The following is a 19,226-nucleotide window of genomic DNA, read 5'->3' on the forward strand; positions in this document are numbered from 1 at the left end:
AGTCATACTTGCGTGTTGTTTACTTCGCTCGCGATGCGAGGGGGGTCACTGGCCACGGTATTTCCCACCGCTTCTCGTTATCTCATCTGTGGCAGTAGTCTACTGAGGCTAACTGGTGACAATTCAGATCACATGTAAATAATATGTATATGCTAATTCATTGGTATGGCATCAGCTGGATATCGTAAGATAGGGACTGTCCGTGGAATCCAGTTTTCGCACTTCACGAGAAACATTACCCAGTCCGAGTACCGGTCTCGGAAAAATGTATATAGCCGGAGTACATCATCTTAGTTAAATCGGGAAGCCGACCGTAACATGGGTTATGCTCGGGCTCCCGATAGAAGGAAGCTATATCCTTGAGTAACGGTTCGATTCAAATGGAATCGATCCGTAAATTATACCTCCAAAATGTCATTTTATTTCAGAAGCAACGCAGCAAGATATTGATACCACTTGCGGTATGGCAAGTGATTTATATATGTAACATGTGTGTAAATTCAAATATTGTTGCCACGTGTATCAAAGTTTTATACGTCAAATGGCGTAATAAACCGCTCCTTCTGGCAAATTATTTCAAAGGAAACCACTCTCATAATCTTTTTATTGTAGTTAGATGATGCCCTTTTTAAAGTAACAGTCACTTCCTAGTCCTATCATGGAGTCCTTAAATTCAAGTTACAATCGAGCCTTCCCCCTTTTAATTTTAAGTTGCTCCGTTCATCCCCGTGTTCTATTATGCCGTTATATTTATATTTGATGATTTAAATAATGAACCGACACCCCTGAGATAAATGCTAGTCTGGGACTCGGGAGGTGGACGGGTGCAATATATAGTAGTTGATTGGTTGCAAATCCTGATCCACATCTTATACAGGATTGGTCATTGGAGCCATTAGGTAAATAGTCAACTACATCTGAAGGAGGGAATCATTCCTGTCGAAGGTACAATTTGAAGAGCCATTCGAAGTAGGCACTTATTAACACCACTTGCTGTCCAGTGTCTAACTTCTCTGTGTGGAAAAACGACTATTCTTTTAGTGATTGTCTATCCTGGATTGTTTAGGAATGTAGAGAATTTTAGAAATTTGATTTGATTTATATTGCGTCGCAGTGAGACAGATAGATCTTATGGCGAAATGGCATAGGAAAGGGCTATGAGTGAGAAGTAAGTGGCCGTGCATATTATGAACATGGGAAACCAAGGAAAGCCCTTTTCAGGGATGCCAACAGTGAGGTTTGAATCCACTATCTCCCGTATACAAGCTGATAGCTACGTGATACAAACCGCGTGTTGCTCGGTATAAAAATTGTTCATTTTGTTGTTCCTGGCATTTCCCGGATTGCCCAGATGCATGGCATCATTCTAGACTATAATACACTATGCTCCTATTCGAATGGACCCTTCTATTGCACAACTTCAGTTTCCGCATAACTTTTTGAATTACTCTGTATGTACAGACTATCATACCTGAAAAATTTATTGAAGTGGTAGTCATTCCAGAAAAATATCTCTAGGGTTACACGGTAAGCATTAAAGTGTTATTTGTGCAAATTCTACTAATGATTTTTTTAAAAATAAATGTATGATCCGCTTTATGCGTCCCTTTGGCCAATTTAACTGGATTATTATTTAAATAAAAGGTGAAGCCTCCGTGGGTCAAACAGCAGCGCGTCGGCCCCTCACCGTGGATACCGTGTTCAAATCCCGGTCACTCCAAGTGAGATTTGTGCTGGACAAAGCGGAAGCAGGACAGGTTTTTCTCCGAGTACTCCGGGTTTTCCTGCCATCTTTCATTCCAGCAACACTCTCCATTAACATTTCATTTCATCTGCCAGTCATTTATCATTGCTTCGGCAGCCGGCACATTTCCTATCCTCGCCGCTAGATGGGGCTTCATTCATTCCGTTCCTGACCCACAGGCTGTGGATTTTCATTTTTCATTTCAAATAAAAGGTTTTTAAAGTGCACACTAAAAAAAATGATCGATGCTATGTAGGAAGGTTATCATTGTCATTGAAACTGCCATGTCATCACATGAGTGAAAAAACGTCTGACAGTGCAAATAATTTGACTGTTGTCCAACTCGTTGGCTGAACGGTCAGCGTACTGACCTTCGGTTCAGAGGGTCCCGGGTTCGATTCCCGGCCGGGTCGGGGATTTTAACCTTAATTGGTTAATTCCAGTGGCACGGGGGGCTGTGTGTATGTGTTGTCTTCATCATCATTTCATCCTCATCACGACGCGCATGTCACCTACGGGTGTCAAATAGAAAGACCTGCACCTGACGAGCCGAACCCATCCTGGGATATCCCGGCACTAAAAGCCATACGACATTTCGTTTCATTTCATTTGACTGTTCTGCACCTTGAAGTATTGGATTAGTTCTCATTTAGTACACCTTATTATTTACTTACGACTTTCATCCTTGTAACTTAGTCTATATTAATGACCTACGGTTCTTCTATTTGCTATCTTTCTATCACGCTCCCAAAAAGCAGATTTAGCACTAACTTAACTTCGAAAGCAAAACACTTACTCTTTAAAAAGCGAGAGATTAAAATATAGCATTTGCCTAAGTAGCGGCTTCTGATGGTAGTTTTCAGAAGTTCGCTGCTGATTCACTGGAAATCACAGTGTCTTCTTGTTGAAGTTCTACGTTTCTAATACTTTACAGAAGTTGTCTGGAGAATAGGAGGAGATTATGAAGAACAATAACCAACATAGAGGTTTCCAACTTGTGTGATGCAGTGGAAGAGAAGTTTGCAAGGTAATTACAGTGAGGAAGGAGTTTCCCGTTAGGTCCGTATGGTGGAGACCGGTAGCGACTACTTGACGGCTCAAGAGCCCTACATGCTACCCGACTCGACTCTCTTCTCCTCTTCTTCGTCAGGAATTCCCCTGCCTGGGCGTTGCATCACAAGGTCGTGCCGAAGAGATTTACTTTGCTGGTCGGTACGGCGGTGTTGACCACAGACCCACAGCACCAGTAGTGGAGCCTGCCAGTCAACACAAGTACACGGAACTCACGGTCCAGCTACACACGAAGAAAGGAACCTTTGTCTTTCTCCTCAAACAAACAACTCCTTGTGCTGCTATCTGTTTCGAAACTCATTTCTAGACACACTTACAAGCTTCATAATCGTTATCTTACTTTAATATGCTTTCACATAACATCCTCCTTTTGTTATTAGAAAGTGGAAATTTTGATAATTTCGCCGGTTTGAAGTATATTTACACAATTTTGAACATAGTATATATCAGTTATTTAGCTTCCGATTTTTCCGCGATTTTATATAATATGTCTTGAAGTCTAATAATGTTATGTATGTATGTATGTATGTATGTATGTATGTATGTATGTATGTTTAGTCCTCAGCCCGAAGGCTGGTTGGATCCTCAACAGCTCCGCCATCAGCTGTCATAAATGATCTAGGCATCACTGAAGAGGCGTACTAGGGAAATGAGGAGTGAGGTAGTTTCCCCGTTGCTTTTCTCACCGAGCCAGAAGTTGCTATTACATATCAGTCTGCCAAGCCCACTGAAATGCATGCACCAACTGACCCTATGAGCAACATTTTCACACCATTCATAGCAGGGACTGGCTGCATAAGGAATGGCATTACTAGCATCACTCATACCTCAGTCACTTTCATCTTGTCAAAGCCAAGGATAAAGCTGAGACAGATCAATGAAAGTAACAATATTGCTGTAGCCCATACCAGAAGACATAGTGCACTGTAAACACTACGTCCTGCCAGCAAAGGCATGAAGTCTAATAATAATAATAATAATAATAATAATAATAATAATAATAATAATAATAATAATAATAATAATAATAATAATAATAATAATAATAATAATAATAATAATAAAGTCCGATTCCTTGGCCTTCGGTTCAAAGGGTTCCAGGTTCGATTCCCGGCCGGGAAGGGGATTTTAATCGCATATGATTAATTCTTCTGGCTCGGGGACTGGTTGTTTGTGTTCATCCCAACAATATTCAGACAGCACACCACGCTACCAACATCCATAGAAACACGCAATAGTATTACATCCCTCCACATAGGGTTGGCGTCAAGAAGGACATCCGGCCATAAAACAAGTTCATGTGCACGAGTGCGGCGCAGTTCGTATCCGCGACCCTACAAGATGTGGCGAAAAGTGGTAGAAATAATAATAATAATAATAATAATAATAATAATAATAATAATAATAATAATAATAATAATAATAATAATAATAATAATAATAATAATAATAATCCGGCTCCATAGCTGAATGCATAAGGAATGGCATTACTAGCATCACTCATACCTCAGTCACTTTCATCTTGTCAAAGCCAAGGATAAAGCTGAGACAGATCAATGAAAGTAACAATATTGCTGTAGCCCATACCAGAAGACATAGTGCACTGTAAACACTACGTCCTGCCAGCAAAGGCATGAAGTCTAGCATGAAGTCTGGCCTTTGGTCCAAGAGGCCTCGGGTTCGATTTCAGGCAAGGTCGGAGAATTTTAACATTCATTAATTAATTCCTCTGGCATGGAGGCTGATTGATAGTGCAATCTTTAGCATTAGGACTCATCCTACGTAGAGCGTAACAGACGTGCAGGTCGCCTTATGACGTCAACTCGAAAAACCAGACCAGGGCTCTCCAGAAGCCACACGCTGCTATTATTATTATTATTATTATTATTATTATTATTATTATTATTATTATTATTATTATTATTATTATTATTGTTATTATTGTGCAGTTCTGTTTCTAGTAGACGGACTATAAGCGACCTTTATATCTGTGTGAATGGGGCCCTACCTAAGTTGATTTCTAATGTTGAAGACATCAAAAAAAACCTAACCCTCGAGCTGGACGAATTAACCAATTAATCCCCGACCCGGTCGGGAATCGCACGCGGGACCCCTTGGGTCAAAAGCCAGCCTGGCAACCATTTAGCTGTGGAGCTGGGCATAATAATAGAAATCACGGCCAATACAGTGTCATTTTTTTAATGAATCAAGTAAGCTTCAGATTCCACATAAAACTAGATGCCCCATGGCTATGATCACGATATCAACGAACACGGAAAACTATAAGCTTACCGACTTAATAATAATAATCGTACTACCACAACCCTGCTGAGTAGCTCAGGCGGTAGAGCGCTGGCCTTGTGAGCTCAGCCTGGCAGGTTCGACCCTGGTTCAGTCCGGTGGTATTTAAAAGTACTCATACACGCCAGTCTCGTGTCTGTAGATTTACTGGCATGTTAGAGAGAACATCGGCGGGACAAAATTGCTGCACCAGCGCCTCAAGGGTTAAGCCACTCACCCGGCAATATCAGCTTGTTTATTGACACTTACATAGAGAACTAATTTTCATGGTGAATTCCCATATTCACATGCCTACTAAAATGAACAATATCTGAAGGGTCATTTATACATTGCAATATTGCTGTGCAGCAGTTGTCAGAGCAGGCCAAGTGCCTTAATTGGTTTTGCGTGCCACAGTTTTGTGTTTTGTTTATTTAGCCGTAGTGGTGGGGCAGATACACCTCGTAACCTTCGGGCTGAGCAGCGGTCGCTCGGTAGGCCAAGGCCCATCAAGGGCTGTAGTGCCATGGGGTTTGGTTTGGTTTTGGTGGGGCAGATTTCAACACGCATATGGGGAATTTGTTACTTTCATTGATGTGTCTCTGTCTTATCCTTGGCTTTGACAATATGAAAGTGACTGAGGTATGAGCGATGCTAGTAATGCCATTCCTTACGCAGCCAGTCCCTGCAATGAATGGTGTGAAAATGTTGCTCATAGGGTCAATTGGTGCATGCATTTCAGTGGGCTTGGCTCGGTGAGGAAAGCAACGGGAAACTACCTCACTCCTCATTTCCCTAGTACGCCTCTTCAGTGATGCCTAGGCCATCTATGACAGCTCATGGCGGAACTGTTGAGGACCCAACCAGCCTTCGGGCTGATGACTAAACATACACATGAGGAAGAAGAATCAATCAGTCAATCCATAATCTACATTTAGGCCCCCTCCTACCCTGCCGCACAGGTGGCAGGTACCCTATCATTTGTTTACCTAGTATTTTCTTAAATGATTTGTCAATCATTATTTTGGACTAGACTTGAGGACTTCAAGCTACGTATTATTACAGCATTGGCTTGGAATAGGGTAGAAAAGCGTCGAGTAAGTCAGCCTTGGGTCCGACAATTCATAATTGGCTTCCCAGTCTTTTTAGGAAGCTCACCGTGAATAAAGGGATGAAAGTTTGGTTATCATGGTTTTAAAGACGAAGGAAGATGGTCAGTCCTACGATAATCCGTAGTGAACGATACATTTTCTTCTAGTGTATGGACAAATTTCAGTACTGTAGATTCACAGTTACTTCCAAACATATAACAGCTGAGAAGCTGACTACATTCAAGGAGACCGAGGGACGGGCGTCTTCAGTCATTGTTTGCACATACTGTAGTTGGGTACACAGAGATTTTCGTTTCCTCTGTCTATCATAGTATCAAGTAAGTTTATAATTGCCAGCCCTAGACTGGAAACCATAAGTGTTGGTGGTGATTATTGTTTAAGGAGGAAGTATAACTAGGCAACCATCCTCTATGTAACACTAATCAGAAAGAAGGAAATGGAAGGGGTCCGACAATTGGAAAAATGAAGGTATCGGCCAAAGTAAGACAAGAGCCACGAAGGGCATAAAAATGAAACACTCCCTAGGACTCCATACGTAATACCGTCGGGGTCGGAAAAAGAACAAGAGTTGACCAAGGGAGGTCCAAAAGGATAGATAAAAGTGAGCAACATGGCACAAGTAAGTGGAAGCAATATCAGGGCACAGTTAAGGGCCACGTGGTCGCTAACCCACGCTCCAAAGTACAGAGCCCCTGGGCCCTTTTAGTCGCCTCTTGCGACAGGCAGGGGATACCGTGGGTGTTATTCTACTGCCATACCCACAGAGGGATGGAAACCATAACGCCGATTTGTGAATTCTTGGTGAAGCCAAAAATAGAATACATATTCTTTTAATCAGTAGCTAATTTCTTTATCCAGTTCGATCAAACGTGGTGGAATGTGTGAAATGTGTGAAAAGAGTTTCTTCTTCTTCTTCTTCATCATCTTCATCTTCTTATCGTTCTCCCGAACTTTGGCGATCAGTAGGAATAGTGATCTTCGATTTTCAGAAACAGTTCTTTAATGCTTCAATACTCTTAAGAAATGATGTTCGCCGGCTGCCTCCTCTGCAGCCTGTAATATTCCTTTCAGAACTAATTCTAAAATTACATTTTTTCACCATGTAGCACATGCCTTCGAAGTAAGGTTCTTCTACATGTGATGGTGGTCAACAGTTTTCTTTTGCAGTTTTTCTTTCTGAAATTTATTTTCATTAGTGACATGTACAACGCGGGAGACAGTGAGAATGTTTCTGTGAAGGCGTAGTTCTAGAGCTTTCAGTCATTATTTTGATGGTGTCTTGTTTTATTGTCCTAGCTTCGACACCATAGAGCAGGGCCTCTCAGTGCATTGCTCTGTGCACGGTGCAAAAGACGACTTCGCTTGGTTGACCAGAGTGTAAATCCCCCACTCCTCGATTTGGAGCAATAACGCTGTCTCTCTCTTTCCCCACGCCTGTCTCCCTCTTCCTCACTTGCTCCGTAGCGCTCCAAATCCGAGCCGAGTTGAACCGAGCTTAGGCGAGTCGCCCCGAGATGACGCGCTGGTGCGAGCCGAGCCGAGTGGGACCGACGCACTGTGCACAGGAACTCTGCGCCTCAGTTTGCACGCGTGAGATTTTGGACGTTTGAGAATCTCTGCCATAGAGTAGAGTAGACCAAACGTAACACTTAGCAATACAGCACGTCTGGTGGTCATGATCGTTAAGGCGTTAAGTGTATATGGTCTGAACCCTGGTTAGCCGGTTCGAGTCACGTTAATGGAAAATTGTATCCGTGAGAATATTGGACGGCAGGGTAGGAGGGGTGGGGTTATCTCTATACAATTTCTAATCACTAGACTGCGCACCAAAAGCCTGGACTGAATTCAAAATCTCTCCGCGGTGTTTATATGGAGTGAGGGCATATGACGCTGTTGGGTGGGACCGTTAAGCCTTGAGCATACCCCATGATGTTCTTCGACATGACTAGACTATGTGCCAACAGCGGGTTTCAACATCTCCCTACCTTATTATCATCATCTCACACTCAGACGTCATATTGAAAGGCCTCGGACATTCCCAGCATTAAAAGCCACACGCTAAGTAAAGAAATATAAAAATACGCTCCAGAAGTTTTAAATGTAAAGCGTCATCACACAATAGCGCCACTATAAGTCCAAACTTCAATCAAAATTGCCCAACGGTTAACTAAACGACAAGATGTCATCTCTCAGAGTACTTCACACTAACTCAGAATATAAGACAATTCCTTTTGATGCCCTTTGTTAGAAGACGACTTGCAATCAGAATGGAATAAGTGACAGCTACAAGAATGGGGGAGCATACAGACATGCGTGCATATTGATCAGTCTTTATACTCTCCGACTCCTCACATTTCCACTGGTGGCGACGTTCAGTTAGCACGCAGATGACACCGCCGCACCAGTCCAATTTTCCAGAGCGCATTGTTATGCGACAGAACCGATTTGTTCCATGCTAGCGTAGAAATAAATGGTTTTCATGATTGTGCTTCTTTATATCGAAACTCTTCGGGTTTAGGACTGCCCAGAATAACGAGTCAATATTGCACTGCATCCCTTATGAAAAAGCTCGATTTCAAATGAACAAACCTTGGTGCAACTACCCATTAATAATCTTGGCTTGCGGGAATGACTGGTATCTAGCCTCGTGGCGTGGAGGTATGCTATTGAAAAATCATGTGGTAAGCCTAGCGCAGCTTTTTGCTTGATTTTCACGACCGTGTCCACTGCCTCCATTAGCGCAATGATCCTAGTTAGTCACACGAGAATGAGTGAATAGGCCTACAGATCCAGACCTCAATCCAGAATTAAAACCTTTGGACTGGCTGGGGATCAGACCAGGGGACTCTGAATAAGGAGGCTCGCTATCATTGTATTACGGGACTGGCTTTAATGTAAGTAAAAATATGCTCCAATTGCCTGTCTATCCATATCAATACTATAATTAATCAAGAATAGCTCAGACGGCACAGTGCTAGTTTTTGTGCCCAAGATTGCTGTAAGAGTTCGAACATGGCTCAATCATTTAGCCAGCCTCGTGTCGGTAGATTTAGCGGAACATAAAATAACTCCTGATGGACTAAATTTTCGGCACCTCGGCGTCCCCGGAAACCGTAAAATTAGCCTACTTAGTGAAAATGTAAAACCATTATTATTATTATTATTATTATTATTATTATTATTATTATTATTATTATTATTATTATTATTATAAACAATTTCCTTTACGTCGCACCGGCACAGATAGGCCATATAGCGATAATAGGATAGTAAAGAGCTAGGAGTGTGAATGAGGTGGTCGTGATATTAATTGAGGTATAGCCCCCAACATTTGCCTGGTGTGAAAATAGGGAACCACAGAAAACCATCTTCGGGGCTGCCAACAGACGGATTCGAACCCACTGTCTCCCGAATGCAAACTCACAGCGGCACGACCCTAACCACACGTCCAATTCAGTCGGTCATTATTATTATTAATATTATTATTTTTTGCTCTTTTGCTTTACGTCGCACTGACTCAGATAGGTCTTATGGCGACGATGGAATAGGAAAGGCTTAGGAATGGGAAGGAAGCGGCTGTGGCCTTAATTAAGGTACAACCCCAGAATGTGCGTGGTGTGAAAATGGGAAACCACAGAAAACCATCTTCAGGGCTGCCGTCAGTGGAGTTCGAACCCACTATCACCTGGATGCAAGCTCACAGCTGCACGCCCCTAACCGCACAGCCGAATCGCCCGGTGTAATTATTATGATGTGTAGTAGTAGCAGGAGTAGGACTAGTAGGAGTAAGACCGAAGGTTGGTTAGAACCCCGTCAAGTCCACCATTGGCTGTCATCGAAAGCCTAGGGGTCTCTGAAAAGGGCTACTAAGGAAGTGAGTGGTGAGGTAATTTCCTGTTGCTTTCCCCACAAACGAAAATTTAAGAATCATGCTTCAAAGCCCACGCTACTGAACAGTACCGTCCGTTGACCCTATTAGTGAAACATTCACTGTAGGCCTATTCACCACAGGAGCTGGCTGCATTAGGTATTGCGTGACTAGCATCGCTCATACACAGTGTATGCCATACTGTCAAAGCCAGTGACGAGCCTGAGAGATCTATGAAAGTAACAGACTTGCTCATAATAGAATACACACTGAAGCAGGGTTGAATCCGGGTTGTTATTATTATTACTAGATGGACATGTAGGGAAAGATTTTTCTGATGGTAAAAGCAAATCCCTTCTTTAGGGAAGCTTGTAGTCAATAAATTGATGAAAAGAGTTCCTGCTAAATACAGTACAATCCGAATTTCACCCCATTGCTGTGCAGCAGATTCCGGGTCCGAATTCCTATCGTGCCTTACTCATTACCAATTTACGTTTCCACAGTACATGCAGGTAGCCATGTCACCTAGCAGGTGGTGTTTGCTCAGTTAAAATATGCTCGACTCCTTGGAGACAGGAGTCAGTGTTCTTCCAAACTTTCCCTTTCCCTGACTCTTTTGTTTCTCTTGTTTGTCTCTAGCAAGAACGTCTTAATCAGGATGAAAAGCATATTTAACGCTGCTCATCAGCATAGTTCTTATGTAAATTACTTTTTAAATTCCATGTTTACGAATGCGTCATTTATTTGGTTGATTTCACCGTTCAAGGGAGCTAAACGCTCCACGGCGACTTGTGGCCACGCTGCAAAAGAAGTGTGTTTGATGCTCCCATTAATAATTTCGTATGGCTATTTCTAGCCGAGTGCAGCCCTTGTAAGGCAGACCCTCCGACGAGGGTGGGCGGCATCTGCCATGTGTAGGTAACTGCGTGTAATTGTGGTGGAGGATAGTGTTATGTGTGGTGTGTGAGTTGCAGGGATGTTGGGGACAGCACAAACACCCAGCCCCCGGGCCACTGGAATTAACCAATGAAGGTTAAAATCCCCGACCCGACCGGGAATCGAACCCGGGACCCTCTGAACCGAAGGCCAGTACGCTGACCATTCAGCCAACGAGTCGGACGATGCTCCCATTAACTGTTGATTGACTTAAGAATCCAAAAGGAACTAGGGAGTGCAGTTACGAGCGATTTATTAATAATATTTCAAGACCGATAATTTCGCATCACATTCTGGTTGCAGTAATGACGACCTCATTGATAATTTTAATCACAGCTTATCTCTTTATTTAGTGGATAATTTTAAGCACGGGTGTCATATTTACGTTCCCGGAATATCGTTTCAAATGGCCCACGTCAAGATATCGGTTTTCTATTAGGTTTGGCCCTACTCTAGTTGAAAATCGAATATCAAAATTAAAGAGTTGTATGACAAATGGTAGAAACCTCCACGGCTCAGACGGCAGCGCGCCGGCCTCTCACCGCTGGATTCCGTGGTTCAAATCCCGATCACTCCATGTGGGATTTGTGCTGAGCAAAGCTGGGGAGGGACAGGTTTTTTTACGGGTACTCCGGTTTTCCCTGTCATAATTCATTCCAGCAACACTCTCCAATATCATTTCATTTCATCTGTCATTCATTAATCATTGCCCCAGAGGAGTGCGACAGGCTTCGGCAGCCGGCACAATTCCTGTCCTCGCTGGTAGATGGGGGCTTCATTCATTCCATTCCTGAGCCGATCAAATGACTGAAAACAGGCTGTGGATTTTAATTTTCATTTCATGACAAACGGTGAATAAAAATGTATTCATTTATATTTATTTGGTTCGTGTAGAGACACCTTAAGATCACGAGTCACTTTTCATTCAGTTGCAAATAGTTGTATATGAAACAATATATCGCCGTCGTTGCGCCTGCTATGTGACGATGTTGTTGGAAAAATACTGACCCGCAGCACATACCTCATCACGAAAAGGAACTATCTGAGGATCTTCGCACAATATTGAACCTTAGTATCAGCCTAAGTACTAAGCTGAAATGTTTTACAAGGTGATTTTCGCAGGCGCAACGACGATATAAAAGCAGAACTTGATATACCAAGGTAAAACTTCTTCGTTGATGAGCACATGATAAATTTCGAAAATTATTGTTTCACACATATTCCCTGAATCTCGCTCTTCCTTAAGAGTGATCTCTCATTCCAAAATAGCGACCCTTGGTAGCTCTGAGTCCTAGGCTTTGAAATCATTATCCACCTTTCACTCTTCTGTGATTCCTTTTCCCCTCTACGTTATATTCGAGCGATTCTTCTTTTATGTTTTATTTTTCATTTCTATAGTAATTTTCATTATCTTTCTGAAAGAGGGTCTTACGTGGTTTAGCAGCTTATAAAAGCAATAAAAAAGACCACCCCCGTTGTCAGTTAGCTTGTTATTATGACGATCGTCCCATACCCACATTTTGGCCATGAACATCTAAACTGTCTCGAGTATTCGAACTTTTCAGGTAAAAATATATGAGGTATCCAGTTGCTCCTGGAAAGCCAGAAATTTCAGCTTAGAACTTTTGCCGGTAAGGTTCTGTTATTTACGGTTCAATGTTGTGCGAGTGAATTCAAAGAATTTTCGCTTTTGGTGAGATATGTGTTGCGGGTCAGTACTTCTCCCAAACCATTATCCCATAGGGAATTTCGTAGGTGCAACAACTTTATAAAAGTTTGAATTTTCTATAATTTTCTATGTGTTCCTTTTAGATAGAACTAATATTTTCGGAAATATTTGAAAGTTGCGCGAAATATAACATTTGGAAATAATGTTTTTCATGTGAATATGTGTCATAAATTGGGATGACGGTTTGAAATGTTGAGTGAGATGACAATAGAGAATGTCACCTTTCATTCCAGCAACACCCTCCAGTATCATTTTATTTCATCTGTCAATCATTAATAATTACCCCATAGGAGTGCGACAGGTTTCGGCAGCCGGCACAATTAATATCCTCACAGCTAGGTGAAGGCTTCATTCATTTCATTCCTGGCCCGGTCAAATGACTGGAAACAGGTTCTGGATTTTCATTTTCATGACGATAGGGAAGACTTAAAAACGTTATAAAATACAAACCTCACACAGTATTGGAATAGTCAATTTGCTTACACAAATTGGTCGAGCAAGCGTTAACGCGAGTGTCAATAAGAACATTTCTTAAAATTAGTGAAGATTATAACGAGCAATCGACGCACTTTTCGATCGTTCATTTCCGGACGGCCATAGTCGACTTTGAGAGTGCGTAGCGAATACACGGATCAATCGATTTAAGTGATATGAGAGTATTTTGTGAAGATACTATGTTGAACCCATGAACTTCAATATAAAGCATGCATAGAGAGTTATAGCAGTGTTACGCTGTAATAAAGATGAGACGAAATTTAAATGAAAATAGTGAAAAAAATGTAATGTCAATGCTTAGGGCGATTTTATACAAGCGAAATTTTAGGGAGCGACCATTAGAAGAAATAGCAACACGTGGTGATCCCGAAAAATTCACCAGCGCCGAACAGAATAAACTACAGGGACAGGAAGAAACATAAGCGCGAAGATACCACCCGGCCTCGTATCAGTGCAGTCATTAACGTCAGTGATTTGCCAGTGGAAATACTCATCGATATGAGTTCCATTGATGAATCCATGGACATCGACACCTCTGAGTTGCTCGTCACCACCACCGTCGTGGACCATGCTCTTCGGAAGAGTTGATAGTCTGCGATTGAGACGAGAAACAAGTAATACTTACTTTAAGTATGTTATACCGCTTTGTGGGACTTGTTGAACAACAACTCGTTCGAAGCGCTGTCCAGAGTGTGCGATAGCTTGTGGTTACAGAGAATTCTGACAAAGGCGAGTAACAAGCGCGTCGAGGTTTTTGCGTTCATACTTCTCTGACGAGTTGGGCACATTGTCAGAGTTCCGGCTGTGCGTTTCATCGAAGCAGTCGGTGAATTACAGCAAACTGCCAACTCCGGCGAAAGCCAATGGCTTGGTTAACCTGTTCAAGCCATGAGTGTTACCGAAGCTCAACCCGTTGAGGGAGCGGCTCATAACACCGCGACTGGCATTCAAGTACACACAAACGCACAAAATTTGCCCGATAGTTAAAATCGAAGAATCCGCTAAACTTGTACAGCACTGGCCATGAAAAAGAAGCACACATAGTATTTGACTTATAGATATCACTTAGAATGTATTTCTAGATCGGAGTATAACACATGAACAATGGATAGCGCAGGAAATAGTTTCTAGTAGGTAAAGTACCACCTGTCTTTCCGAAAAGGTTAATAACATATCTCATCCCAGAGTAGAGGTTTTGCAACTTGTTGTGACACTGGAAAGTATCAGCTTAGTTGGTAGAGGCTTAGCATATGGGCCATAAGGTGTAAATTGCTATGGTTCGAAATCACTCAGTGCTCCCTAGCTTTCTTTTTATCGCTAACTAGAACAACTTGCAAACACAGGCGGTTTTTGGCACACGCTTACAATATTAACGAGGAACAGTTCTTTTTCTACAATCCCTTCTACATCGCACCGACAGAGACAGCTCCTTTGACAAATTAAGTCCATCTCCATACAGTTCACGCAGGTCCACGGGAAAGAAAGACCTCCTACTATGCGTTACCTCGGCACTAGGTGAGATAGACTGGTTAACTGTACGCCCGACCTTCCTTACCCTCAAGAAATTCTGTGGTATAGGCTGAGTGAGCCTCAAAGCCATGCCAAGGACAATGAGTTGTTGAATTTAAATATGTTTAAATGGATTCGTCCTCGACCAGAATCGAGTCTCACCTTTTAGGGGACAGTAGGTCAACCACTAACTGACAACACAGCTGAGGTTAGAATTTTCCTACATGTATTCAGACTTCAAGAACTTGACAGGGACCTTGCGAGCAACAACAGTATGAAAGTCCTATTCCACAGACGTCAGTGGCTGTCCTGAATTTGAATATCCTACTTGGATTTCCGCATAAGATACCGGAATGGTATCATACTACAAGCCGTGGGACGCTATTCGATATTAATCGTATAATCCAATAACACACACAAACACATACGTAATTATACTAATGTATTCATGAAATCTATTTGCATAAATTAAACACTTGGAGCTAATAACTTACCTACCCCTACCCCAGAGAAAACAAGAATATGGTATCAAAAACACGATATTTTGGAAACAAAATATAGTCCTATTCCCTTTTCAAAACAAAGGAAGCCATGTGAGGTTTAGAAGGAAATTCGGGAGATAAATGAATGCGGAAATGATTTCTCGTTTAATATTAATGTACGTAAGGATCTGAATGCAATACTGGAAAGAAATGCAGAAATGATTTCTCATTCAATATTTATGATTATTAGCTTCATTCATTGGCTCAGAATGTTATTATTAGGTTGTCGTGTATTATATTGAATTTTGTCACAGACATCAAACGCCAGACTGTGTAAAAATAATGAACCTAACTAAAAATGGATGCTCAAAACATTTATTTTGAAACTCTATCAAAATTAATTTCTCTTAAGAATGGTGATCTGATGGGTACTTACCTGCGCTTGAGTGAAGAGGACTCGTCTTTTCCGTCGCTGCGCAAGGGGAAATTGCATGGGTTTGGTATCGCTTGTCACATTGCACGCTGACAGGCCTGACATGTTACCCATGTTCATGTTCATACCGGCCGTGGCAGACGTACCCATCAGCCGGGAGACTGCAACATAACAACAATAACAGCTTACAATGGTGTAGCCAACATAAGAAAGAAATATCGCAAAAAGCAGCGAGCATTTACTCCTGTATTGTCAGCCAAATAAATAATATAACAGATGATGATACTGTTACCAGACAAAATGTCAGTGAAATATGTAATCAATAAAACAGCTTAAATACGAAGCCAACACTCATGATTAAAAAATTCAGATAAGTTTTAAAACCAACAGGAGGCCCTCCAGCCCCGTACTTTCTAGTTATAGGTGCCCCGCATGCAATAGTGATGAATGGGATGCCTAACCGATAGTTTACAAAGGAGCGCTACAACGTGCTATATTATTTTGGATGTGAAACAGATAGCAGTCATTTTACTACAGGCTATTTGTAAGAGGGTGCATTTGTAAATACGTTCAATATACAGAAAGAAAGTACTTATATAATAACTCATTAATATATACACATACAGATATGCCACTTCACCAAAAAGATCCTCGTATGTACCTCGACGGTCCATTAGCTCTTAATTTCATTTATGTTCGACAAAATACGTGTATAAAAGACAGCCGGCTATTCGGAAATTCCTGCTCATATCGTCTGCGAGCTTCGGCTACATTCCGTCCAGATTCATCATAGATTAAAATTATGCCGGCGCATTTGTCGTTGCTGCTCACACCAGACATTTATGATATGATATATTGTAGTGCTTCTGTAGCAAATGCCAGCCTACTACTATGCGTTCGAAAACGAAGCTTACTAGTGCAAGGGGGCGCATTGGGTGGGTAGCGTTGAGAAACATGCAGCCATCATCGGCCGTCCGGCTATTATTTCTTCACATTCTGACGACACCAACCTGCAGGCAGTTATACCCCTGTGAAAAATCAGTTATTAAACATCCCACTCATCATTCGTGCATGCGAAACATTTCGATGGCTTACTTCTAAAACCTCGTATCTCCCAATGCACTTCCTATCCATTTTCTTCCTTAAGACTGGTCACGCCTCCCAGCCACATATGGATGTACAGTCCATCAGAACAATTTTCGTTGTGTTCATTTTCCTATGCTGATGTGTAAAGGAAAATAAACCTCAAATACATTAAACTGTAGGAGTGCTTAAATTCACCATTAAATCAACATCCCTGCAATACGGTATGATAAGGTCCATTTTCCTTTACACGATAGCACAGGAAAATGAACACTACGATAAAGGTTCTTATGGACTGCATATAAATATGTGACTGGGAGGCGTGACCAGTCTTAGGGAATATAATGGGTAGGAAGAGCATTGTAACATACGAGGTTTTAGAAGTAAGCCGACGATTTATAAGTAGAAAGTACGTTACTGGCGGGTCACCTGGTATTGTTAAATCTAATTAAATATATATTTTTACCAAATTGAAGTAAGAATAAATTTGCTGTTGACATTAGAATAAAGATGGTGGTAGCTGAAATAGTGGTGCCAACAAATGATATGAGATGCGAATTGAAAACAATGATATCAACATTTGTGGTCAGATGGAAACTGAGGGGAATGTTGTACTGTATAAAGGGAAGTTAAGAAGACAGCAAAGAGCAACTCCTCATGCAGAGCAGGTAAAGTATCAACCGAACATAATGCTGTTAACAGATAATCCAAAATACGGGCTTAGGGTAATGTTGCTGACGGTGGATATGCTATTAGCACTACACATACAGTATGTCTATTTTACTTACAACGTCGAATTATCACCAGATCAACAAACATGCGCCTACTGCCTAACGAGAAAGCGCTGGGTGTTGGCCGTTTTAGCCGTTGTCTAGAAAAGGAAGGGTTTCGTGTCCAAAATGTGCGCAAAATATTTAGCTTGTAGATAATTATCATAATTTTATTATTATTATTATGAATCTTACGTTATTTTGTCCTTCTTAGATGAAATCACTCCAATTCGCCCATGTGATCGAAAGGGAAATCTTTCAAAATATCTATAAACATTGAATCCTCCGTGCTGTAATACATACTTCTATTCCTTCTTCGTTTTTTTCCCAATAGCCTGGGGTCGGTACTTTGTATGAATTAAGTCCAGTTTTACGCCAACCCTGTTACTAGGGATGTACTAATAATAATGTAACTGATTTACGTCCCGTGAACTACTTTTTTGGTTTTTGAAGAAGCCAGGATCGAACCTTTCAAGTTACCACTCTACCGTCTGAGGAACTCAGCCCGGAAGGGATGCATTCTGCATTACGTGTCTCTGTGATGTTTTGTAGTGCAATACACTGTGCGTCAATTGAGATGTGTGTTGAGATAAACACAAACAAACAGACCCGAGCTAGGGGAATTAACCAGACGTGGTGAAAACCGCCAACCCGCCCGTGAATCGAATCCATGTCCTTCTGAACCGAATACAACTAAGCTGGCAGTTCAGCCAATGAGCCGTAAGTGGTGTAGCCTATACGATAAACAAAAATATAGGCACAACATAAAAATTTAAAAATGCACATAAAATCTCTCAAAAACATATTGAGAATTATCTGTTGGAACAAACGCTCAAATACCAGTGTTCTGAAGGAGGCTGATAACATAAGCGCAGAAGCAATGCTAGTTCAACATCAGCTCCAATGGTTAGCGTGCTGGCCTTTGGTCACAGGTGTCCCGGGTTCGATTCCCGGCAGGGTCGGGAATTTTAACCTTAATTGGTTCATTTCGCTGGCACGGGGACTGGGTGTATGTGCCGTCTTCATCATCACTTCATCCTCATCACGACGCGCAGGTTGCCTACTGGAGTCAAATCAAAAGACCTGCATCTGGCGAGCCGAACTTGTCCTCGGACACTCCCGGCACTAAAAGCCATATGCCATTTCATTTTTTCCAATGGGTTGGTCGCATGACCCACATGTCGGATCATCATATTCTAAACCAAGCATTCTACTCTGAACTAAGCGACGGTAGCCGCCGTGTTGAAGGTCAGAGGAAGAGCTATTACGACTGCATTTAAAGCCAGCTTGAAGCAGTGTAACATCAATAATCAATACCGACAACAGGGAAACATGTGTCCTGGATCACTCGACCTGAGGACGTACCACTCACCCAGCACTAGAACTATTTGAAGAATGGAGAGGTTGCGTTGCAGCGGAACAGAGCATACGGAGAATAGATAGATAACTGCTATGGAGGATGCTTCCTTGTCGCCCATAGCATCGTGCACAGTACATCGCTGAGTAGGATTATCTGGCATCTCTAGACTTACCCATCGGGAGACTCGATCATACTCAATCACGAGTGATTACGAGTAATACAATGGCGTGTGGCCTTCGTAGAATTGAACCAAAGGCCAGCATATTAACCATGTAGATAAAAAGCCGGGCATTACCAGTAATGATCGTACGATAAACAAGTGAGTATCTAGGACAGTTGTATAAATATTAGTGG

The 19,226-nt window shown here is 41.9% G+C and overlaps 1 protein-coding gene across 1 annotated transcript in view; it reads right to left on the minus strand.

Moving 5' to 3' along the window:
• The window catches only part of LOC136862242 (homeobox protein Nkx-2.4), a 315,747-nt gene that overhangs the window by 120,618 nt on the left and 175,903 nt on the right, over nt 1-19,226 (minus strand). The window contains exon 2 of the mRNA XM_067138871.2: nt 15,663-15,820. Within this exon, the coding sequence (XP_066994972.2) occupies nt 15,663-15,820 (158 nt within the window). The remainder of the gene's footprint in view (nt 1-15,662; nt 15,821-19,226) is intronic.

The sequence above is a fragment of the Anabrus simplex genome, chromosome 1, assembly GCF_040414725.1.
Source record: "Anabrus simplex isolate iqAnaSimp1 chromosome 1, ASM4041472v1, whole genome shotgun sequence".
In the NCBI taxonomy this organism is placed as follows: domain Eukaryota; kingdom Metazoa; phylum Arthropoda; class Insecta; order Orthoptera; family Tettigoniidae; genus Anabrus; species Anabrus simplex.